The sequence below is a fragment of the Solea senegalensis genome, linkage group LG4, assembly GCF_019176455.1.
Source record: "Solea senegalensis isolate Sse05_10M linkage group LG4, IFAPA_SoseM_1, whole genome shotgun sequence".
Classification (NCBI taxonomy): Eukaryota; Metazoa; Chordata; class Actinopteri; order Pleuronectiformes; family Soleidae; genus Solea; species Solea senegalensis.
The window spans coordinates 16,432,408-16,453,266 of NC_058024.1; the positions used below are offsets into that span (position 1 = coordinate 16,432,408).

Here is a 20,859-nt window from a genome sequence, read left to right on the forward strand (position 1 = left end):
GGGTCACTGCCCGCGGGCTAATCACAGCCCTCGGTGAGATTTTATACAGCCTGCAGCTTTAGTTTTATAATGGATTATTTATCTCCTGGGAGTGACTGGGACAAAAAAAATGGCTTTATAATGTAATGTGTCACCTCCATTAGCTCAGCTGGTAAGGAGTTGCGCTTTGACACCAGAGTCCTGAGTTGGAAACTGATCTGTGACCAGCTATATGCACTCATCTCATGTTGTTATTTGACTCCCGATGTGAAAGAAAGGCGCTTTTATTTTTATTTTTTTTCATTTTTTCACTCCTGCTAATTTGGTTACATCTCCATTTAAAAATAATAATTGTGACAATGAAAATTAAATTTTTATAAAACAGTGCAAAAAAAAAACCAACCGTCTGAAATGACCATTGCCATTATCAAATTTGGTCCTTGTGTCCATTAGGGCACGCCCCCTAACTGTGCACGTAACTGGCCAAGACAATGGATAATTGTAAGTTTAACTTTTAAAACATTAAATGAAATGACTTGCTACTGTACAAATAAAACTGACTTGATTTCAGTCGATTCCCATGGAGCTCAGTGTTGTCCCAGTTATTTACAGAGCGTTTTGTTTTTGTTTGCATTGTTTTACGCGCGCTACATAGAAAGAAAGTCTCACTGTTACTTCCTGTTTGCACTTGACATGTGAACAGCAGCTGATAGTGAGAGAAACCGCGCAGAGTTCAGGACTGTCTCCAAAGTCTATTGTGTGTGTGTGTGTGTGTGTGTGTGTGTGTGTGTGTGTCATGGGCGCGGTCTAATAGTTCAGGGCAGGGCAAGGTACGATCTTATAACTACGCACACACACACACACACACACACACACAGAGTCGCCACAGCTGCTCACCGACCTCCCGCACAAAACAATGACGAGTCAGGATCCGCTGAAATCCGTCATTTCCATCGGAAATGTGGACGACACGTCTCTGGCTGTGCCGTCCGCTCACCAGTGCAGATCCGGACAACAGCGCGTCCTGGAGCAAGTGCAAACGATCCGGAGGACGAGGTCGAGACATTCCAGCAGCGGCAGGAGCGCATCCACCTCACTGACCCCCACAAGTAAGAGACTGTCCTCCACACACTGTGACGTCACCTCAGAGGAAAAAACAAACAAACCTGGCATTCACTGGATGTTTTTCCTTACAAACACTCTGCGGTTGTTTCCGTGGGAGTGAAGAGTTAGTTAATACGCGTGTCTGGTCTCACGGAGCTGCAAATGTCCCTGGCTCCACAGGAAACAGGACATGAATCATAAAAGCAATCAAAAACAGAAAAACGTGGAGTTCAATTTTTTTTTCTTGTAGACATTAGTGTGGATCCTGGTGAGTGTAAAATGTCTAAATTAGGGAATCAGTATCGGTCCGATACTGGTTAAAATCACTGGATTGGATATATCGGACATGAGAATGTAAAAATCGGATACAATCCAAAAAGTCGTATATGTCACGTGCTTCACTATGCACAGACTGTAGAAAACAAATGTAAACAGAAGTCTGCAAAAGCATCTTAGCCGAGTCATGTTTGGGCTGTTTATCACAACAATATTTGCTACACAGTTGGACGATTATGCGTCTTAGAAATGACATAAATGTGTTGTTGACAGCTCCACGAAGTTCATAAATGGCCTCAAATGAGTATATCGAACTAATATCGGTATCGGTATCTGACACGAAAGAGCGGTATCGTCACGTCCCTATAGTCTACTCTAAATCCTGTCGTATAATCACTCGTTGTGTCAAGTGCTTTCTTTGTGATTGTCAGTTCCTGTTTCACTTTAATATCACTTGCATAGGGTTGTCGACTTACTAAATCTAAGGCCTATGTGTGGTGTCTACTTTACAGGCTGATAGAATTAGTTTTATTTACAGTCAGGTGACAATGTTGGCATTTCTTCAAAATGACATGTGACCTTAATTGGTTACGTTACAGTGTTTACAACTCTGGTTTTATAAAGTAGTTTTCGAGTTTGGAATGAACTCAAACAAAAAAAAAACAGCATAGTTTCCAGTTTCAAAGTGTTGGAAGTTCTTCAGAACTACCTACCCACTGTCTAAATAACTGTAATACAATACATGGCTACGTTATCTGTAGATGGAGGTAATCGGTCTGTGGCATTGATCTCAGGTATTTACTCGACATGTCATTGATAACAGCTCATTTATCCTCAGGTCCTGGATACGAGCCTGTGTTTGTGGAGCCTCTCAAGTCTCAGTCGAGCACGTCTAATGGAAGCGTTTTCTTCGCAAATGGCTTCAATAAAACGGTAAGAGGTGGAGTTTGTCTGTGTTGTAGTGCAGTTCTGGTGTATAGTTGTTGTTATTATTATTATTATTATTGTTATTATTATTATTATTATTATCATCATCATAGTGTTGTTATAGACCCAATGATGATGAGGCAATGAAGCAGAGCCGCTTATTAAGACGAGCATTTTAATATCGTTTAGTTTAGTTCTCTTCAGTTATTGAAAGTAACCTAAAGCTGAAATAGACAAATATGTGGCTATTATTATTAATAATTTAATATAATAACAATAATAATAATAGACTTTGTTTGTATAGCTCCTTTCATAGAAAGCAAATACAACATTAAATCACAACAAAGGGTGGAATTAAAAGGAAAAAAGTCTAAAGTCAAAAAGTAAAAACCCTGTTTCAACATTGAAATAAAACAAAAGATGCGACTAAAACAGTAAAATACAACACAGTGTGGATTAAAATAGGAAAAAGCTAGAGCCAAGAGGTTAAAAACCCTGTTTTAACTTTAAAATAATCAAAAATGCAAATAAAACACAACACAGGGTGGGATAAAAAGAAAAGAGCGAGTTGAAGGCTAGAGTAAAAAGATAAGATTTAATCTTGTTATTATGTTAAAAACTGATTTCACAGTCTAACAGTGACTTTCACATATTATTGTCTGACGCTGTTTTCGCAGGAAAATGACATCTTATCTTACAGCATTGCTTCATATCCAAAACAATTATTAGCAGAGTGGCATTCACCTGGTGTTTATGACACAGGGAAAACACCTGCATCCTTCACTACAGTGACCAAACAGGAACTGTTAGGGACAACTGTCATGTCCCTAACAGTTAAGTGTTAAAGAAAAGCTTAAGATGATTTCTACAGGTGTTTGTTTGTTTTTGATCGGCAAAACCAAACAAAAGGTAACTCATCCTCCTATTTGAAATGGAACCAGGAAATATTTGGCAGTTCTGCCTATTGATTGTCAAATATGGATGGAAATGAAGTCTAAAAAACCATTTCAGGTGTCATTCTTGCTGAAATGAAACAACTTTACTGTTACACCAAAGAGCCAGTTGTCTTGCTTGACTTTTCTCCCATCGCTCTCGTTCTCAAAAACATGTTTTCCCGTTACTTCGAGTGTCAGAAATCTGTTTACACGCCGCTCCCATGGAAGCAGCCAGGCATTTATATAACAGGCCTTATATCAATCTTTTTTATATTCATTTGCCACTGCCAACTACAGTGTCAGTAACTCTTCTAACGCTTCGTTTGCTGTTGAAATAAAAAAAAAAAAAACACTTTCTCATTAAAAACCCATGTGTTCCTTGGCTCTGCAGCTCACCGTTGAGAAGAACATGAAACAGCAAGTCATCAACACCGCCAAGGAATCCACCGCTAAGAGGAATTTAGCATTTTCTACCCATCACTACGAGAGGAATTACGCCCCCACCGGCTCAAAGCCCAGCCGCAGCGAGCCCGATTTGGTCCGGCAGCGCTCGGTGCCAGCGCCGAAACGCTCCGTTCCATTGCAGAGATTCCTCTCCAACAGAGGAACCCACAACACAGAGAGGCCCAGCAGTATGTTTGTAACTCCTCCCAAAGGTCACGCTCAGTACGCTGTGAATGGCTTCATCAACTCCAAAACAACCAGCCAGGTCAAATACAGTGAAGTAGATGGATCCAAGTCCAAAAGGCTTCCCATGCAAACCCAAAGAGAGCATGGGTGAGTGCATCATTTGAATTGGCTCAAGGTGACGGGGACACGATGTCTTAAATGGGAACACGTTTAAATTCAAGTATCCCGCAGATCACACTCATGCTGTGTTTTTCGTCCTTCAGCACAAACGGGAGCGGTGGTGTTGTAGATCTCACTATGAAGGAGGCTGTGGAGTGTCTCTCCAGCACCAATGAGGTGTATCAGCACTGCGGCGCGTCCTACATTCAGCACAACGCCTTCATTGACGACGGGGCAAAGGAGGAGGTACTTTGTTTGTTTTCGTCTCTTCGTGCTGCCACACACACACACACACACACACATGACACGACTTCAGTCACGTGGGATTTCAAGTTGAGAAATGGAGGAAGTACATTCTCGCCAAATGATTTTGGTGGGAGTGGTTATCGTGGCACAATATAGTGTAACACCGGCTCTCGAGAGAGACACCAACGTCTTACCGCTGCCAAACAGTCACCAAACAGGAACTGCTGAAGACTCTGAAGTTGTTAGTTTCTTCTTTAAATTTACTCTTTGACCTTTTCCTGAGCCCTGGCTTTAACCTGGATCAACCTGTTCAGGACTCCCTGAGGCAAAAACATGTTTGGGCCAACCTGACTTTACTGTGTTTGTAGTTTGCATCTATACACAATATATACACATACCAACAACACACTGCAATGCAAAAAAACACATGAGACATGACACATGTGTCTCCAGTGACCTCCTAATCCATAATGCAAATAAACCCTGCCTTGGATGTGGGCTAAAAACTAAATCATCAAAGTAAATGGAAAAGGTAGTATTATTATTATTATTATTATTATTTTTATTGTTATTATTATTATTATTATTATTATTATTATTATCATTATTCATTTTGAATTTCTTTTTTTTTAAAGCAATTATTGACAGCTGAGACACGGTGTTAGTGTTAATATGAGCGATGTTTTGGCTTCGCGTCGGCCGTCATTATTTACAAATGAAGGTTTTGAGTTGTGGGAGGCAGCCGTGCACGTCCTGTCGGAGAAGTGTGAAGAAAAAGAAATCAAAACACTGCCGTACACATTGGGAGGCTTATTCCAGGGAAACCAAATTGCTGAAGAGCTTCGATGCAGTCGTGTCATATTTATTCAAGCTTTGTGAAAACAACCCTCATGGTTTGAGTAACTTGCTCTTATTCTAGCTGAGGGGGTAACTTGTCATTCAGTGTAGCCCAAGGAAAACTGGGCTACACTGAGCGTTGTGAGTAATCTGATCTCAGTGCTTCTTGGATCAGAGCTAACACGCATGTTAATGGCAGGTATGAACAGGCCTCTGTTTCAATGAGCCGTGCTAAGCCTTTTCTGTCCCGCAGGTGTTAAAGGTGAAGGGGATCTCTCCTCTGGTGGCTCTGCTGCGCAGCCCCAACTCGCAAGTGAGCCACACCGCCTCGGCCGCCCTCCGTAACCTGTCCTTTAAAAGTAACACCAGCAAGGAGGCGATACATCACAGCAGCGGCATCGAGGAGACTGTGGCTCTGCTCCAACAAACGGACTCTGTGGAGATACAGAAGCAGCTGACAGGTGAAGTTTGAATACGCAAACACATGTATGTGCACCTGTGTCCAGTCACAACACAACTCGATTGTGCGATTGTGACAGACATAAATTGACTGCCGAGGCAGGAACTATGATTGCACGCGTAAATATTTACATAGTAACTGAACAGCTCATCGCTGTCGTTGTCTTTATCACTCTCTCCAGGTCTTCTGTGGAATTTGTCGTCTGCGGACAATCTGAAGCCAGACCTGCTAAAGAGCGCGCTGCCTGTCGTCATGGAGCGCGTCATTCTGCCTTACAACAGCAACAGCCACGACCCCGAAGTCTTCTACCACTCCACCGGATTTCTAAGGTCAGAGAAAGAAAGAAAGAAAGAAAGATAGAAAGAAAGACAGACAGACAGTGTTGTTGTAAATGTTAATGCACAGTGTAACATTTATCTTATCTCCCATGTCAACAAACATGCGTCTGTGATGGAAACACCTAAATGACATTACATGTCATTTAGCAGACGCTTTTATCCAAAGCGACTTACAATGGAATTGAATACAATCAGCGAGGGGTGGAATCGTGGGGGTGGAACATAGGATACCGGTCTTAACCACTGAGCCACTCCACCTAAATGACTTCCTGTTTCATTTAGACTAAGCTGTGATTGTTTTATAATCGTCTCATGTTGTACGAGGTTACTGTGGCATACCTTTATGGTGTCATTCATATCAAACAAGATCAAAACATGAAATTGTTGCTCCCTTTTCTTGTTGGGGCAATAAACAAATGAAAAGACCATGCATTGGTTATACGAGCAAACGAAAATCGTTAACACTTTTAACACAATGCATTTTGTCCACTGTCATTCTTACTATTTGGTTTAATTTTTTTTAATAATTTTTTCATCAGAAACCTCAGCAGCGCAAAGCAAAACAACCGACAGGTGATGAGAAAGTGTCGCGGTTTGGTCGACTCTTTGGTCGGTTATGTCAAAGAATGTGTGGAAGCGGGAAACCCAGATGATAAGGTAAAAAAAAAAACACTTTATACTTTCAGTTAATGCTCTTTTCTCCTCTTATCCAAGAGGCTTCTTCAATCCTTAACTTTAGTCGCCTACAGCTAAGTACTGAAGAAAGCCGTAATATTATACAGTGTGGTGCATTAAAATGATTTAATATTTAAAATCTGGGATAAGGCCTTTTTTTAATTTCATATCAAACCCTGACTTCTTTCTCATTTTTAAAAGGGGAAAGTTTTAGTTTCTTTGACAGTACTGCATTACAAACGTCATATTTTACAGCAATAATCCACTTATTATTTTCTATTTTTGTCTCGTGGCAACTGCAACACCTGCACAATAGGCTATAAAGCTGTACATTACATGACTTTCCTGACCATTTTGGCAGAGATCTTTTACGCCGGTTGCCCTTCTACCCTCGGCTGTACCCTCCTGTTTATCCGGGCTTGGGTTCTGGACGTGGCCCCATGACCGGGATCAATTTAGAGTGTCCAATTTACAATGACTAATGGGGATTGGGTACCCTGCTCAGGAGTGACCACCAGACCATTTACCTGACGGGCTCTTTTGTGTCTTCCTTCCTGCTGAAACAGTCTGTGGAAAACTGCGTGTGCATCCTGCACAACCTGACTTTCCAGCTGGAGGACGAGGCTCCGGCTCTGTTCAGCAGAATCACGGCTTTGGCCAAGACGGTGGACAGGAGCAACAGCCAGGGCGACAATGGCCCCATCGGCTGCTTCAGTCCACAGAACAAATCTTCAGAGCAAGAGGTGGGGTGATGTAGGTGTGCACCAAAGAAATGTCAAAAAAAGAGATCATTTCATTTCATAGCTCATCGCTCTCTGTCACTTTGTCTAGACAGAATCTGTTAGTGTTGCTAATCCTTTACCTCAGCAGTATAGCACTTATAAGGCTTGACAGTATGTCTGCTTTGATGACGAGAGCGCTTGTTTTAAAATAGACGGCTGCTTCAAAGGGTTTGAACGCAGTCTTTTATAATTAATCGCAGGCGTGTTCTAGTCAGAGGGAATGATTTTCATCTTCAGACTGGTATGTGTAACAAAGCAGGTTGTACAGCCGCTGAGCGCCCACATGTGTGAGCAGATGTTACCGTGCGCTTCAAACAACTGCAAAAGATTGTACAGTTGATTTTAGAGCCGGTCTTTGTTAATCAATCATGCAGCTGTTGCCCAGCTTTTCAATGTAGCAACACGTCAGCGCAACAATGCGTTTTCAGATGAGAATGTTCTCGTCGCAGCAAATTATGAAACTAGTTGCACTGCTTTGCTGTTGGTTCAAGACGGAGCACCGTCGCTCCGATTCTTGCACGTGTGCTGTCGTTCATTTCTTGGCAGTTTTTACATTTAGATGAATCTTTTACCACCTGATTTTGACCTGGTTCAGCAAATGAATGCGTTTCATTTAGTCACATGCAAAATGATATTAGGATGCAAAGAGGATAATGTGCTACACAAGGTCAGTCATTTGCAGAGATGTTGATGATGATCTTTCTCATGCAGCATCACTTTGACTACCCGGTCGTTGAGGATTCTCAGCCGAGCGGAGCTGGCTTGCTCTTCCACTCCAAGACTATGCAGAGTTACTTGAATTTGCTTGAGTCTAGCCAGCAGGCTGACACACAGGAAGCATGTTGTGGAGCGCTGCAGAACCTCACCGCACATGAAGGCATTGTAAGCGAAGATGTTGCTCTGTGACACGATGACTGCAATTGTTCGCCCATTTAAGCGGAATGATTTACTGCGCTCGGCGCGTTTGTCTGTTACCCCCAGGTCTCCAAGGTCATGAGCCAGACCATTGTGCAGAAACTGAATGGCATGCAGGTTATCAGTCCCCTTTTGAGGTCAAACAAAGTCAACTTACAGAAGAACATTGTGGCTTTAGTAGGAAACTTGACCAAGAACCCAAACCTTCACAATACCATAGGTAAGGAGCAAGTGAAACACACACACACAACAAAACCCTGATATTTACATAAAATAATACAAGACTTCATATGAATTAGGCTGAAGCTTTCTTACAGGCCTTTTCCCACATCAAAAGCTATCAGTAAATTGCATGAATGCATTAGAAGTTGGCATGTTGTGGTAAAATGTTGACAATGTCATTGTCTGCAGAGCAACCTTTGGCTGACATTTTACCACAACATGCCACAGCTTGGAAAATGAGGCTGAAAGGAGGGAGTGGTATCATCAGTTGCATTTTTTCAAAGTGAAAACAACTGTTGCAAGCTTTTCCACTCACCAGCTTTGTTGTTTTGGTGTCATTACCCAGAACTCCATTATTAGAGTGCCTGCTCAGCAATGCACACCACTGAGCACTCCCTCTCATTGAGAGAACTCTTCTTTGCAGTTTGTTGGTGATTTTAAAACTGTGGGGGGGGAGTCTCTCTCTCTCTCCCTCTCCAAGTTTTAAAGGTTGCTTCCACAAAAATATTACTCGATCTCCAAATTGGCAGCAAGAAGCAGGCACGATCAAAATTTTGCTGCAGAATATTCTAAGTTCCAAGTTGCTGTTGTAGTTTTACATGTTTATACTTGTGTTAAACAACCCGTGGGTTTTGTTTTTCCATGTTACCGAAGCTCGTAAAGCTCTCCCTGAGCTGCTGGACATCATCACCGCCGGCACCAAGGGAGGGAATGAGTCTGATGACACTTTGTCCATGACCTGCCAGGCTGCCAACTGCCTGCTGATGAAGGAGCCTGAGATTGGCAAACATCTGATAAAAGGCAACCTGATAAAGTCACTGAATGATCTCAGCCAAAACAAGTAAGTATGCATGTGTGCAGAGAGAGAGAAGGTGCCTGTATATGAATTTAGATCAATAGATAGCATAATATGAGATGTGGGGAATGTGGTTTGCACACTGTATGGTTTCCATACAAGTCCATACTGATCTATTATTTATTATTTTCTCTCCTCCTCAGCTATTTCCCCAAATCCAGCAAGGCTGCATCCCTGCTCCTTCACAACCTGTGGTCAGAAAAGGATTTACAAGGCTTCTTGAAAAAGGTGAGTTGCAGTTTGCGGTTAAATCCTGAGTGCCAAGATCTGTCAGGGTTTGGGTGTGTCCTGAATGTTTTCTTTTTGGCTTCAGCTCAAAGATCACACCTTTCTCTGGTATTTGTGAGAAACACAGGGACAGAAGTTGAGAGGATTAGGTTCAGAAATGCCCCAGTGAACGCGAAGCAGACACTTAATTGTACGGCCAAGGAATCTCGTAGCTCAGGTTTTAAGTAACACTTAAAGGACTTTGCACCATGCATTTTCACACATGTGCAGGAAAATGTACATTTGATCAGTCAGTCATTGTGTCAGGTTTGGCGGTGAGAGGTGAAAGTCTCACTAACCTTTATCTGTCCCGCAGCTAGGGATGACTAAGTCCACGTTCATAAATGACACCATCGCATCGGCACTGAAGTCGGTTCAAGTGGTCGATTAATGCAGCGGCTTTAACTGACGACAGACGGAAGAAACGCTCCTGCAAGGTTTCTGCACACTCATCACGACATACAGGCACACAGGCTGAGCTCCATCCTTTTTCATTTCATTTCAAGGACTTTGAATCTATGAATCCATACAATACAAACATCAACAGATGATTACACAAACCTGTACGTATATGCTGTTTGGTGACTTTCTTTGTAGGAAAAAAATAAAAAAGGTGAACGCTGAGATGTAACGTGTTTGCAGCTAAACTGCCTTTTCTGCAGATTTGCCCGAGTGCGTTTTTTAAGAAACGTGTGTCTGTGTCTGCATTGTGTAATATGGGACCATTTGCTTGCTTTATTTGATAATAACATGAGGGTTTATTTTTGCACTGAAATTCCAGTTTTAATATCGTGACATGAGATTGTATTTGACAATGTAAAATTAAGTAAAAACAAATGGAGCATTTCTGTTTGGAGAGTTAAAGAGTTATTGTCTTAAGCAGCGATGTGTGTTTACATTTTATGTCTTTTTGGTGGTGTATGTATTTTCATATGCGTGTAATTGTTCAAAATAACATGCCAAAATGTGTCAATAAAGCTGATGAAAGTCTATGATTATAATAATGAACTTTTTTTTTTTTAAATGAAGCGCTACTCAGAGACAAGAACATTTAATTTGAAATTGAAACAAAGGGTTTTTTTTATGAACATCAAGAGCAATAATGCTGAAAAACTTTTTTTTAATGTAATTTCTACTAAGTTAATAATTCCATCTTCTGTAAATCATTTTATTCTCTTTTTCCACTGGTCAAAATACCCATTTAATCTGTGTTTTAAATGGGTATTTCACCACTGGAGAACACACTCATGCAACGCGTAGAAGTACATTCATCCTCCTACCCCTAGCATAGCTTTGAGCATAGCCATTGGCATTAAAGTTTGTAGCGGTCCATTCAATACACTTTTATTTCATCAGTCAGACGATCCAAACACTCAATTTAAAGAAAGACTAAAGCAAAAAATGCTCCCCCGTGGCCCTCACATGGAGGATGAAGCAGTTGACAGTGAGTGAGTGAGTGAGTGATGAGTGAACTTGTTTTGTTTCCGACACATTTATGATGTTAAAACTCACAAATATGTAACATGGGTGAGAAAAAACACCACAGGGCAGAAGAAATCACTGGGAACGATGTCACTCGGCTTCACTTGGGTTTAAAAATCCTTAAAGTTCCCGCTAACTTTAGTGTGACAGAGGCTTAAGAGAGAAGTAATTCTGCACCTCCTCTATAGACTCAGCTTGTTTTCAGTCTTGGGGAAATCTGACACTTATTTTCTGTCCATACAGGTCAGTAAGTAAAGAAGAGAGTGAGAAAATAACTGTAATAAACCCATCAACAGAGCATTTTTAGAAATGGACTGAGTGTCTCGGGTTATAACTCAAAATGAACTATTTTTCTAGTGATTCTACCGTTCAGCCCCTCTGACCTGATTTGCACCGATATTTAATGAGTCCCTCACTGATTTATGACCCCTCCCTCCACCAATAAGTTTGGCATTTGAGTTAATTGTCAGTTGTCATAGTCACCATAGTTGTGTCACTCGCTTGCATCTTGTCACACCCATCCAGATTTTGGCTCTTCTGTTTGAAATGCTTGGAGGCAGATGAACAAACACATGTTTCAAGTTCAGTTAGCTCCACCCTCGTGATTTATTTTTTGCGGCCCAAGACGCCGTGATTAGCGCCAGGCGTGACGGCTGCTTTCTCTGTGCATTATCACTAAGCGGATTTGAACATTGCTCTGCTGCAGTTCAAACCACATCGTCTACCCTACAGCCACAAGAGTTCTTGGGTTACGGTGGAGAGTTTAACCGGATTTATTTATTTTGATAATTTATGACCGATTTATGACCGAAACTGGTAATACTGGTGTCCCCAGCATGTGACTTCATAAGATGATGCAATACAATTAGGCGAAACTGCCGATCAGTTTAAGAAAAGCGCTTTCATAAAGTTTTGGCAAAGACAATTAAGGTGTAGCCATTCGTACCTTGTCTCTGCTAAAAAGGTTTCATCTTCACCAGCAGCGTTGGTGTTGACAGGACTGTTGACAGGTTTACAAGCCAATGAACTGATTCCCACCAAACTCTGTGAAGGTGTGGGGGCCACGGAAATCAGAACCAATTCAGAATGAAATCTTTTTTCCCCCCCGAAAATGATCCACCTTGCAGATCGCCATTCTGGTTAGCATACTGATGCTTATCTTAAGAAACAGCTTCAAGCAAAACAACTTGCACAACCAAATCCTCACCTTTCGTGACACACCAGAGTCGAGCTGGTTTGGCAGCGGGTGAAAAATAAAACACAGTCTCACATGATGTGTGGCTACGAAATAATTGCCGTGTTAAAGACGATAGTGTGAGCAGTACAGTATTCATGTATCCTGTCGGTGTGTCCTGGGCATGGTGCTGCAGAGAATGTACCAGCACCCTCAACACCCAACTTCTCGTACCCATGTTGTTTTTATTATTACTGTGCAAGAAAGATAAGAAGTTAACTTGCAGCCAACCCAGGGGGAGCTGGGTCCCCCCAATGCTCCCCGGGCGCCACTCAGTGTGGCAGCCCACTGCTCCTAATTCTAGGATGGGTCAAAATGCAGAGGAATACTTTCCCTAAGGGGATTAATAAAAACTAACTAACTTTTAACTTTATTGGGCACCAGTCCACAGAAGCATGTTAAATTTAACCTCTCCCAACTTTGTTTGTCGTCGTTTTTCAGTTTAACGAAACACGCCGGCCCGTTCCCCGCAAGTGCCACAAGAAAAGGTCCCTAAAACCGAAGAGAACGAGAATCACAGCACATCTGGTTTGTTAAATGAAGTGTTTTTTTTATTCTTTGTGATCTCAGAGTCCGACACACCACTACTTCTACTTCACTTTGAGTATTTCAAGTGATACATTCAGCAATTATGGATTCATTTGAAAATCTTCTCCTTAAAGATGCTAAAAAAAACAAAACATTGCACACAAACCTTAAAGTGAGTTGCACCACATTGTTTGATCAGTCTGCAATCAGAAATCTACTTCCTGCAGAGGGACACCGTCTCATAGGCAATTTACTTAAGAGCATCGTATAATATTTTCAGAACTGTAACTTTTTATTGCATGTTCAAGTATTACATTTTATACATATCATTGGAATTCATTGATGTCAGATGAAGCCACGTTGCCTCTTTTCCTCTTGTTCATGTTCAATGTTACTTCCTCAGACCACGTTTGCTCCTGCCGCCCTTTGAGCTGAGAATAAAAGCACACATTATTACAACACTGCACACTGAACCTGGTATAGGTTGCATTATTGTGTTGAACCCTATACTTTGTACATGAACGTACTAAAATACAGGCTGAATAGTTGAATCTATATTCTGACAGCTTTCACTTATCTGGAGCGTTTAGAGCTTAAGGGTCTCTCAGGCTAAGTTCATATAACCAACCACACTATTAACTTCAAATTCAGATCAGATTTGACGATTAACATTCGTCACTATGATTGTGCACACATGTGCCACATGGATTCTGTTGTGTTCATGTATTGGGTGGATCTGATCTAAGACCACAGACCGTGGAAGTGACTCAGATCTGATTTGAGAACTTGAATAGATTATTAGACTTTATTAACACTGCATCCCAAATCGGATTTGTAAGCATATCCTGCATAATCTGATCTCCCTGACCAACTGTTCACATTATATAGAAGTGATACGATCCAATCTGCGTGTGTCCATACTGACATGGTCTAGTTTAGTCTTCCGCATGGATTTCTATGAATCAGCTTTGGAAAATTGGATCGCATGTGTTTTTTTAAGGTGTTCAGACCGTCAAAAAAATCAACCTAGATTACAATATAGACATGTTTAAAAATCTGATTTGGGCTGCAGTCTAAACAAGGCCTTACTGTGTCCACACAGCCCTGAAATCACTTCAATGGAAAAGAGGCGTTTATCTCTGCTTGTGCAGCAATGCAGTAATCATTATGGGAAGAAAAAAGGTTTTTATGGATTTTAATTATTCTGATTTTATTTGTATTTCACAACGTATTATTATTATTCAACTCCTTACAGGGGGCTCTATTCTTGTGTTGGCTACCACTGCCTCACAGTAAGCTTTTCACAGCTGCTGCTGTTGGAAGGGGATTCCCTACCAATCGACTGCTATCTTTATCGACTGTTGCTATACCGTGACACCTGCAGACTCGGTGAACATATGAATGCATGAATACAAACTAGGACTTCGTGAACGTCTACGGATTTAGTTCAGTCAGCTCCAATGAAAAACAAAAAAAAATCTGAACGAAGGCTTCATTCCAGGGTCTCAGAGACTGAGCTCTGTCTGTAACACAAGCTGCAGATCAGAGAAAGGATTGACATGATTTGGATGGCAGCAGGGGGTCGGTCACTGTTTTATTGTGAGGCACATTCACACAGATGATATCACATGGCAGGTATGAGCTCTCTCAGCTGTGCATCTCCATTACAGCCCATCTCTCCTTGGAGACGACGTGCACATACGTAGCTCGCATACTCAAGTCTTTGTAAAAACACTTATCATGTGCTGTTCTATTTTCTAGTCCAGACCTAATATAGTCAGTGGTTGAGTCTGAGTCCCACTTCCAACAAGTCAGTGGTCACGTCATGTCAAGTCACTTGAGTCGAGTCAGAGACACCTGTACTACAAAAGTGACTATGAGTATCTGCATTAGAAAAGCATCATGCTAGTGATATTACACACTTACATTTTCTGATGATCACTGACCCGGTTCCTTAGCACGGTGACCTGTGCAAAGATGGGTTTAGATACATGTATATATGTATATACATGGATATACTATGCTGATATATACAGTATATATATGAAATATTACCTCATATTTCTGCTTGCTATTCTGACACTGAAGGTCAAACTTCTCTGCTTCCAGCTGACGCAACAGCTCCCACAGCTCCTTCGCTTTGTCCCTGTATCAGTGCAGATGAAGATGACTTCAGATTTTTTTCACCAGCAAACAACAACATTTGGTCTCCATGGAGTTCAATAGCGGCTTACTTGAGCTTGTCCTCTCTTAGGTGATCAACGTTCAGCTCCTTGCGTCGATCGTTCAGGATCTTCCTCTTCTTTTCTCTCTCAGTTTGTTTCTTTGCTCCAGGTTGTGTTTGCTAGTCAAGAGGGAGAGGGCATAGTTTTGACTGTGTCCCTGCTGCACAGAACAACATGTTCCCCTATCAGTCTGAGTCTGTATAAGGTCAATTTCAATGAAGAAATGAAAAAGAAATCACTTTGTATCCAGTGAAGCTCAAGTTGGACAGAATCATCTTCTTCCTCGCATCATCATCTGCTTTCTTCTTGGCCTCTTCCTCTTCTTTCCTCGCTTTCTCTTCCTGATGAGAAAAAAGGTACAGTGCCGTTAATCTGTCAGTGACGGTGGCGTGATAAAACGTGATTGTTTGAATTTGAATAGACTTCAAGTTTAGATATGAAGGGAAGTTAACAGACGGAGTGGTCAAAATTGTAGCAATCACTTTATATCAGAATCCAACCCAAATATCTTAAATATCTTATCTATTTCTATAGTTCAGTATCTATTTTACATACTTTTATTGCAATGTGTAACCTTCCTCACAAGTAGGATGATGGAAAGATGTCAGGAAGATGAAGATGTGACTATACTGCAGGTCTGCAATAATGTCTGGCTGTTTCCATACCCCTGAAAAGCACTAGGGGGCGTTATAAAGGTCAGATATATTTAGTCTGTTGATTTCTGTGATTATATATTGCCTAATCAATGTGGACACCTTGAAACCGGCACGGCTCATGTTTGCTGCAGCTTTTTCCTGCCACCATGGCAGTGTAAACAAACTGGGTCACGTGACATCTGGAGCTCGATAGCAAGCTATGCTCGGTACATCCGACTCACTGCCACTGACACTCGCATGAAAGCTCCGCCCCCCAAAACACTCCAAATTGTTGTCTGTACAGGAAGTGTAAATTTTGGCTGCACTTTCTTTGCCCTTTGTCAGTCAGTGACTCACTCCCTCACTTATCGCTGTTGTCTCTGCTTTGTGGGTTGAGCTGTTGAGCCTGAACAAGAACACCTGCAGGCAGGCGTGTCAGTTATTGACAGACTGGTGCACTAGCCACTCACACGACTATGTGGTCCAAATGATGTGAGGAGGATTTTAATGAATAACATAAAAAGTGCCAGAAGCAAAGCACACGTCTATGCTTTAATGAAATTTGACTGGAAACTTCACTTACAGCGAGTCTATTCTGCCGTTCTCTTTCTCTCTCCGCTCGGATCTTCGTCTGCTCCGCTCTCTCCGATCTGCGTTTCTCCTGCAGCAGGAAAACAAAGATCACTGTTTCACGACAAACTCTGCCACCACTTTATGATTACGTACGAGTGCATGTGTTATTTTGCGCCATACAATGCGATCTGTGAGGCTCAGGAGCTCTTCTTCCTCCTTCTTGCGCTTCTCGAAGTGAGCTTCAATCAGAGTGTGGAGCTCGTTCATATCCTTCTCCATTCGTTTTCGATGAATGTCCTGAAATGATGGCAAAAGATGGACAAATGAGTTGTCCCACATTCTCCCCACCAAAGTCCAGCTTAAAGGTCTAACTTTGAGATAAACTCACATCGAAGTCCACTCTTTCTCCCTCTGGGATCTTTGGAGCTGCCAGGCCAGGGACGAAACCAGGCCTGAGGAGGATTTACAAATATCATTTATAAAAACTCAGATTCTCCCTGATTTAGTTTCAATTCACTTTTTTTCTTACTTTATTTTGGGCTTCGCGTCATCTGCACGTCCACAAAACGAACAAATGAAATTGTCAGTTTTTAAGGCAATTTAAAGGCACATAGACGAAAGGATGTGCGAGGCAACGTGGGTCTTTCACACAAACACATATAACCTCAGTCATTTTTGTAAATAATCTGTCCATACCTTCGTCATTTTCCTCTCCTCCATCTGCTGACAGAATAGAGCCAGTCAAAGGTCAGATGATAGTGAAGCATGACAATGATACACTTTTGACAGGTTTGAGGCACAAGCCGTGAAACGGGTTGGCCAAAGGTCATGACCCTGCACTTAGGAGCTTTGCATGTAGAGAATATTGAAAGACAGGTTTGTGGAGTGATTCTCAGTAAAATTAAGGGTTTGAAAAATACTTAGATTTAGACTTAAATGTACATTCCACATTCTATTTTAACTTTGTTTTTATAGTGTTAATATCTTTATATACTGTACATTTTTTGGTAATGCATGTTTATTATTTATCTTTATCTTTACTGCTGCTGTAACATTGTAAATTCCTCCACTGCGGGACAAATAAAGGAGTAGCTTATCATATTTAGATTTATGATATATTGATAAGATACATTGTAAAAAAAATACCTCCTGGTTCAGTGACTTTTGAAACAAACAAAACATGTGTCATTTAAAGGAAGGGATCACTGAAACAGGAGCATGACAGACCCAGACAGACAGACGACTTTATTATTTATTTATGAGCTCAGTAGAATGAGGTGTTGACCACCTCCTGTCAGGGAGGATGGGTGTGTCTTTTCCTGAGAAAGTTGCTTGAGATTATCATCACAGATAACTCATGATTACCTCATCTGAGCCCTGGCCCGAAGAAACAAAGAGCATCTTTCATTTGTTTTTCTATTAACTTTTGTTTTTCTCCCAGTAAATGGCGTCAAGGTAATGAACAGTTTTGAAGAGTGTGACATTATTCCCCCACGCTTGTTGTCACTGTGTGAAGGAAAACATGTATCATTCATTTTCTGAAAAAAACGCTGTGACATGTGAAACCAGGCTGTGAAGCGTTGGTGTCACGGACATACTGTACATGGTTTCCCCTCAGAACAATAGCACATTCCAACCTTACCCTGGTCATTAAATGACAGTGATTATTCCACAGGCTCACTGTTTGAGGGATATCTGTTTACAGTTAACATGCAAGCATGGAACATGTATTAGCATAAGCAGTACTACCTTCTACCTCCTCCTCCTCCTCCTCCTCCTCCTCGTCCTCTACTACCTCTTCCACCTCCTCCACCTCCTGCTCCTCTTCTGTGCAAAGCAATTATGTAGTTAGCGACAGTTCTGATGATCCCTTCAAAACAAGACAATCTCTGAATCTCTAGCCAATTTTTTTTTTTTTTTATATCTCAGTGCTTCCTTCTTCAGTGTCCTACGACTGAATTTCAACATTTAATCAGTAAATTAGTCATCTACTTACTAGCAATGGGGATGTAAATTATTTTAAATGGCACTAATTCATTTAAATATTGTTTTGTAATGATTTTGTGCATCTTATTTTACAGCAATGCAATTACAGTGATACAGTTTAGCCACCAGCTTTTGCACTATTCGCACAGTAGTATTTAGTGATGGGCTCTTTTGTTCCCAGCATTGCTATCCTCACTGGGCCTCTCGAGAAAAAAGTGACACCAAATCTTTAGTCCCTTTGGCCACAGAGGGAGGGAAACTCAATCTATTGTTTCCACTGCAGAGAACGTAAGCCAACCTGCGGTTATTGGACCTTTAATGGGCATAAAAGTGAAAGTGGACATTGTGCTTTCACCGCTATCTACCCCAAGGTTCTCTATTGAGAAGCTGACCTACATTTGTCTCTAACAGTGACTCCACTCTACACAGAAAGACAGGTGATGCTTGGCTGCAGGGACAACATGGCTGCACAGAGGCCCACACAGACAGCCTCACAAAGGAGACAGAAATAGAGGAACGACCCTTTATCTCAGCAAAGGCAACCCGATGCACCGTTTCAATCGAAAGGACAGATCCATTGGGATGTTTATTCAAGGTTAACTATCTTCAGCCTTGGGCAGAGAGGGACTCGCTGAGCGGACAAAGGTCAGTCTGGCAGGAAAAGTTGAGGCACAGCAGCTGCCTCTACAGTGGCACCAGCATGCCAAAAATACAGTACACTGCGGTGAAGCCAAGAGCTTAGCGGATGCAGTGTGTTAAGTAACCAACAATGCTTTAATACAAGGCTCAAGTGTGTAAAGCAGGTAACAAAGTGGCAGGAAAAAACATACAACCAGCTTTTTAGGACTGATACGCTCATACCTCTGCCAAGGAGTTTATGTTTCACTGTGTTTTGAGCTTTAGATGACATTTTCTGGGGATGTACTGTAGGTCATGTTCCAGGGAAAGAGTTGCTGTATTTTTATTTTGTCTATGGATCCGAATACAGATTCAGTTTTAAAATTAAATGTTAAATCTTTCTAGATATACGACAGTGAACTGACCTGTAGGAAACTGAGCGGCCTTGGCAGAGGTTTGTGTTATCAGAGTGCTCTCTCTCTACTTAATAGATATTGTTTGTATAATCATAAAATACCAACAATATCTTCCTCTCCGTCACACTGTACACACACGGAGAGTTAAAAAGCTATCAAATATAGGTATAATAAACCTCTGATACATTCAAGCAGGTTAATCATGCATTGTCTTTACAATTCTCTGTGCTGCAGGGATGGAGCAAATCTGCAGCCAGTTCACTCCACATCGTGTGTATGTGTGTGTTCAGTGAAAGAATAATGTGACTTACGTTGTTCCCTGAAAAGAAAACAGAGAAACAAACAAACAAAAAAAGTAAATTAAGAAAATTATGATCGATTCTCTCTGTGCTGACATTCTCTAATTCTTGGTTTACAGAAAACCTGCATGTACTCACTCATAGGCATCTTCGGTGTCTGACATGTTTTGTTTTTTTTATTAATGCAGCACCTGGACAGAGAAGGGCACGCCACTGCATTATGATGAGATAATATAATTATTATTAATAAATATTAACATGCAATGGAAAATGCACAGACTTACCCAGATGGTGCGATGTTCACCTCAGACGTGACTCAATGTGGAGTTGTATACTGTGCCCTTCTCTGTTGGCCATAAGCTTTTAAGCCCAGTAGTGGGGTCACATGGCAGAAAGCTGCCCATATCTACAATGGGTGGGCACATACCTGTAAACAGATGGCAGAAGGCATTAAATAGAATGGGAAAACATGTATTCCCCATGGACTTGCATTGTCTATTTTTACATGGCAAAACCTAGACCAGACACCAGAGGATTATGGCTCTCAAAAGGTTTCAGTGTCTTAGGTCTGGCTGGCGTGGAGAAGTTCAAAAGTAATCCCTGTAAACCTACTCCTGTGTGAACACAAATACAACTCCATCTCCTCTGATTTCTACGTGAAGAAAGACATCATTTACTGTAACGTTGTACAGCTACACAAACTGGAAGTGTTACGCAATCGGCTAATTGAGCTCGATTCCCACAGCGAAAGTGTATCATAACACTCTGCATCTCCTGCAGCTGACATCACTGCCCTGTGTCCTCGCATGCAGCAACGTGTTCTCAGCGACACCCTTCATGACCTGCCAAGTCTTCTGTTACTCCCAGTGTTCGACACGGCGGATTGTGACTAAACGGAGACTTCATTTGTGAGGTTTGCCTGTGTATTTGTCTCCTTTATCGAAGGGCAGGTGGTTTTCCAGGCCTGCTTTGGCAAGTTCGAGCACATTCTCGCGCCATTTGAGACGAGCTCCAGTCGAGTCTGTCTTGTCAAAACAAGCCCTGTCGCACAGATCAGCAGCAAGGTTCAAATCATTTGATCATTTAATGTTGTTTTAAACACCTGACAGTAACAGAACCCTTTTCTCTGTTATTCTGCAAGATTTATCCTATAATATGATAATTATTATGATAGTACTGATTGGTAGTATTGTTCACTAGAGATCAATTTTATAGCCGGATACTTTACTTTGATGTTTGACATGATGCATAACAA

The 20,859-nt window shown here is 41.5% G+C and overlaps 2 protein-coding genes across 3 annotated transcripts; one reads left to right on the top strand and one right to left on the bottom strand.

Annotated features, from left to right (window-relative positions):
• Positions 1 to 806: 806 nt before the first annotated feature.
• On the top strand, positions 807 to 10,600 carry pkp1b (plakophilin 1b). The gene is made up of 13 exons (XM_044024978.1): positions 807 to 1,088; positions 2,198 to 2,292; positions 3,613 to 3,998; positions 4,115 to 4,256; positions 5,347 to 5,554; positions 5,735 to 5,882; positions 6,431 to 6,548; positions 7,133 to 7,309; positions 8,060 to 8,230; positions 8,330 to 8,483; positions 9,140 to 9,326; positions 9,485 to 9,569; positions 9,925 to 10,600. The coding sequence occupies exons 1-13, from the start codon at positions 896 to 898 to the stop codon at positions 9,997 to 9,999; spliced, it is 2,139 nt and encodes a 712-aa protein (XP_043880913.1). The 5' UTR covers positions 807 to 895; the 3' UTR covers positions 10,000 to 10,600.
• A 2,250-nt stretch (positions 10,601 to 12,850) lies between these two features.
• LOC122768691 (troponin T, cardiac muscle isoforms-like) lies at positions 12,851 to 20,017 on the bottom strand. 2 transcript variants are annotated; one of them, XM_044024868.1, is made up of 13 exons: positions 19,889 to 20,017; positions 19,743 to 19,795; positions 19,617 to 19,624; positions 16,982 to 17,008; positions 16,815 to 16,836; positions 16,674 to 16,737; positions 16,466 to 16,582; positions 16,296 to 16,373; positions 15,317 to 15,418; positions 15,087 to 15,196; positions 14,908 to 14,998; positions 14,779 to 14,819; positions 12,851 to 13,283 (listed from the first exon to the last, which is right to left on the bottom strand). In XM_044024868.1, the coding sequence occupies exons 2-13, from the start codon at positions 19,766 to 19,768 to the stop codon at positions 13,244 to 13,246; spliced, it is 726 nt and encodes a 241-aa protein (XP_043880803.1). In that variant the 5' UTR covers positions 19,769 to 19,795; positions 19,889 to 20,017; the 3' UTR covers positions 12,851 to 13,243. The 2 variants fall into 2 exon arrangements, with proteins under 2 accessions (XP_043880803.1, XP_043880804.1); XM_044024869.1 differs by having other exon boundaries at positions 16,982 to 17,005; positions 19,889 to 20,016.
• Positions 20,018 to 20,859: the final 842 nt, after the last annotated feature.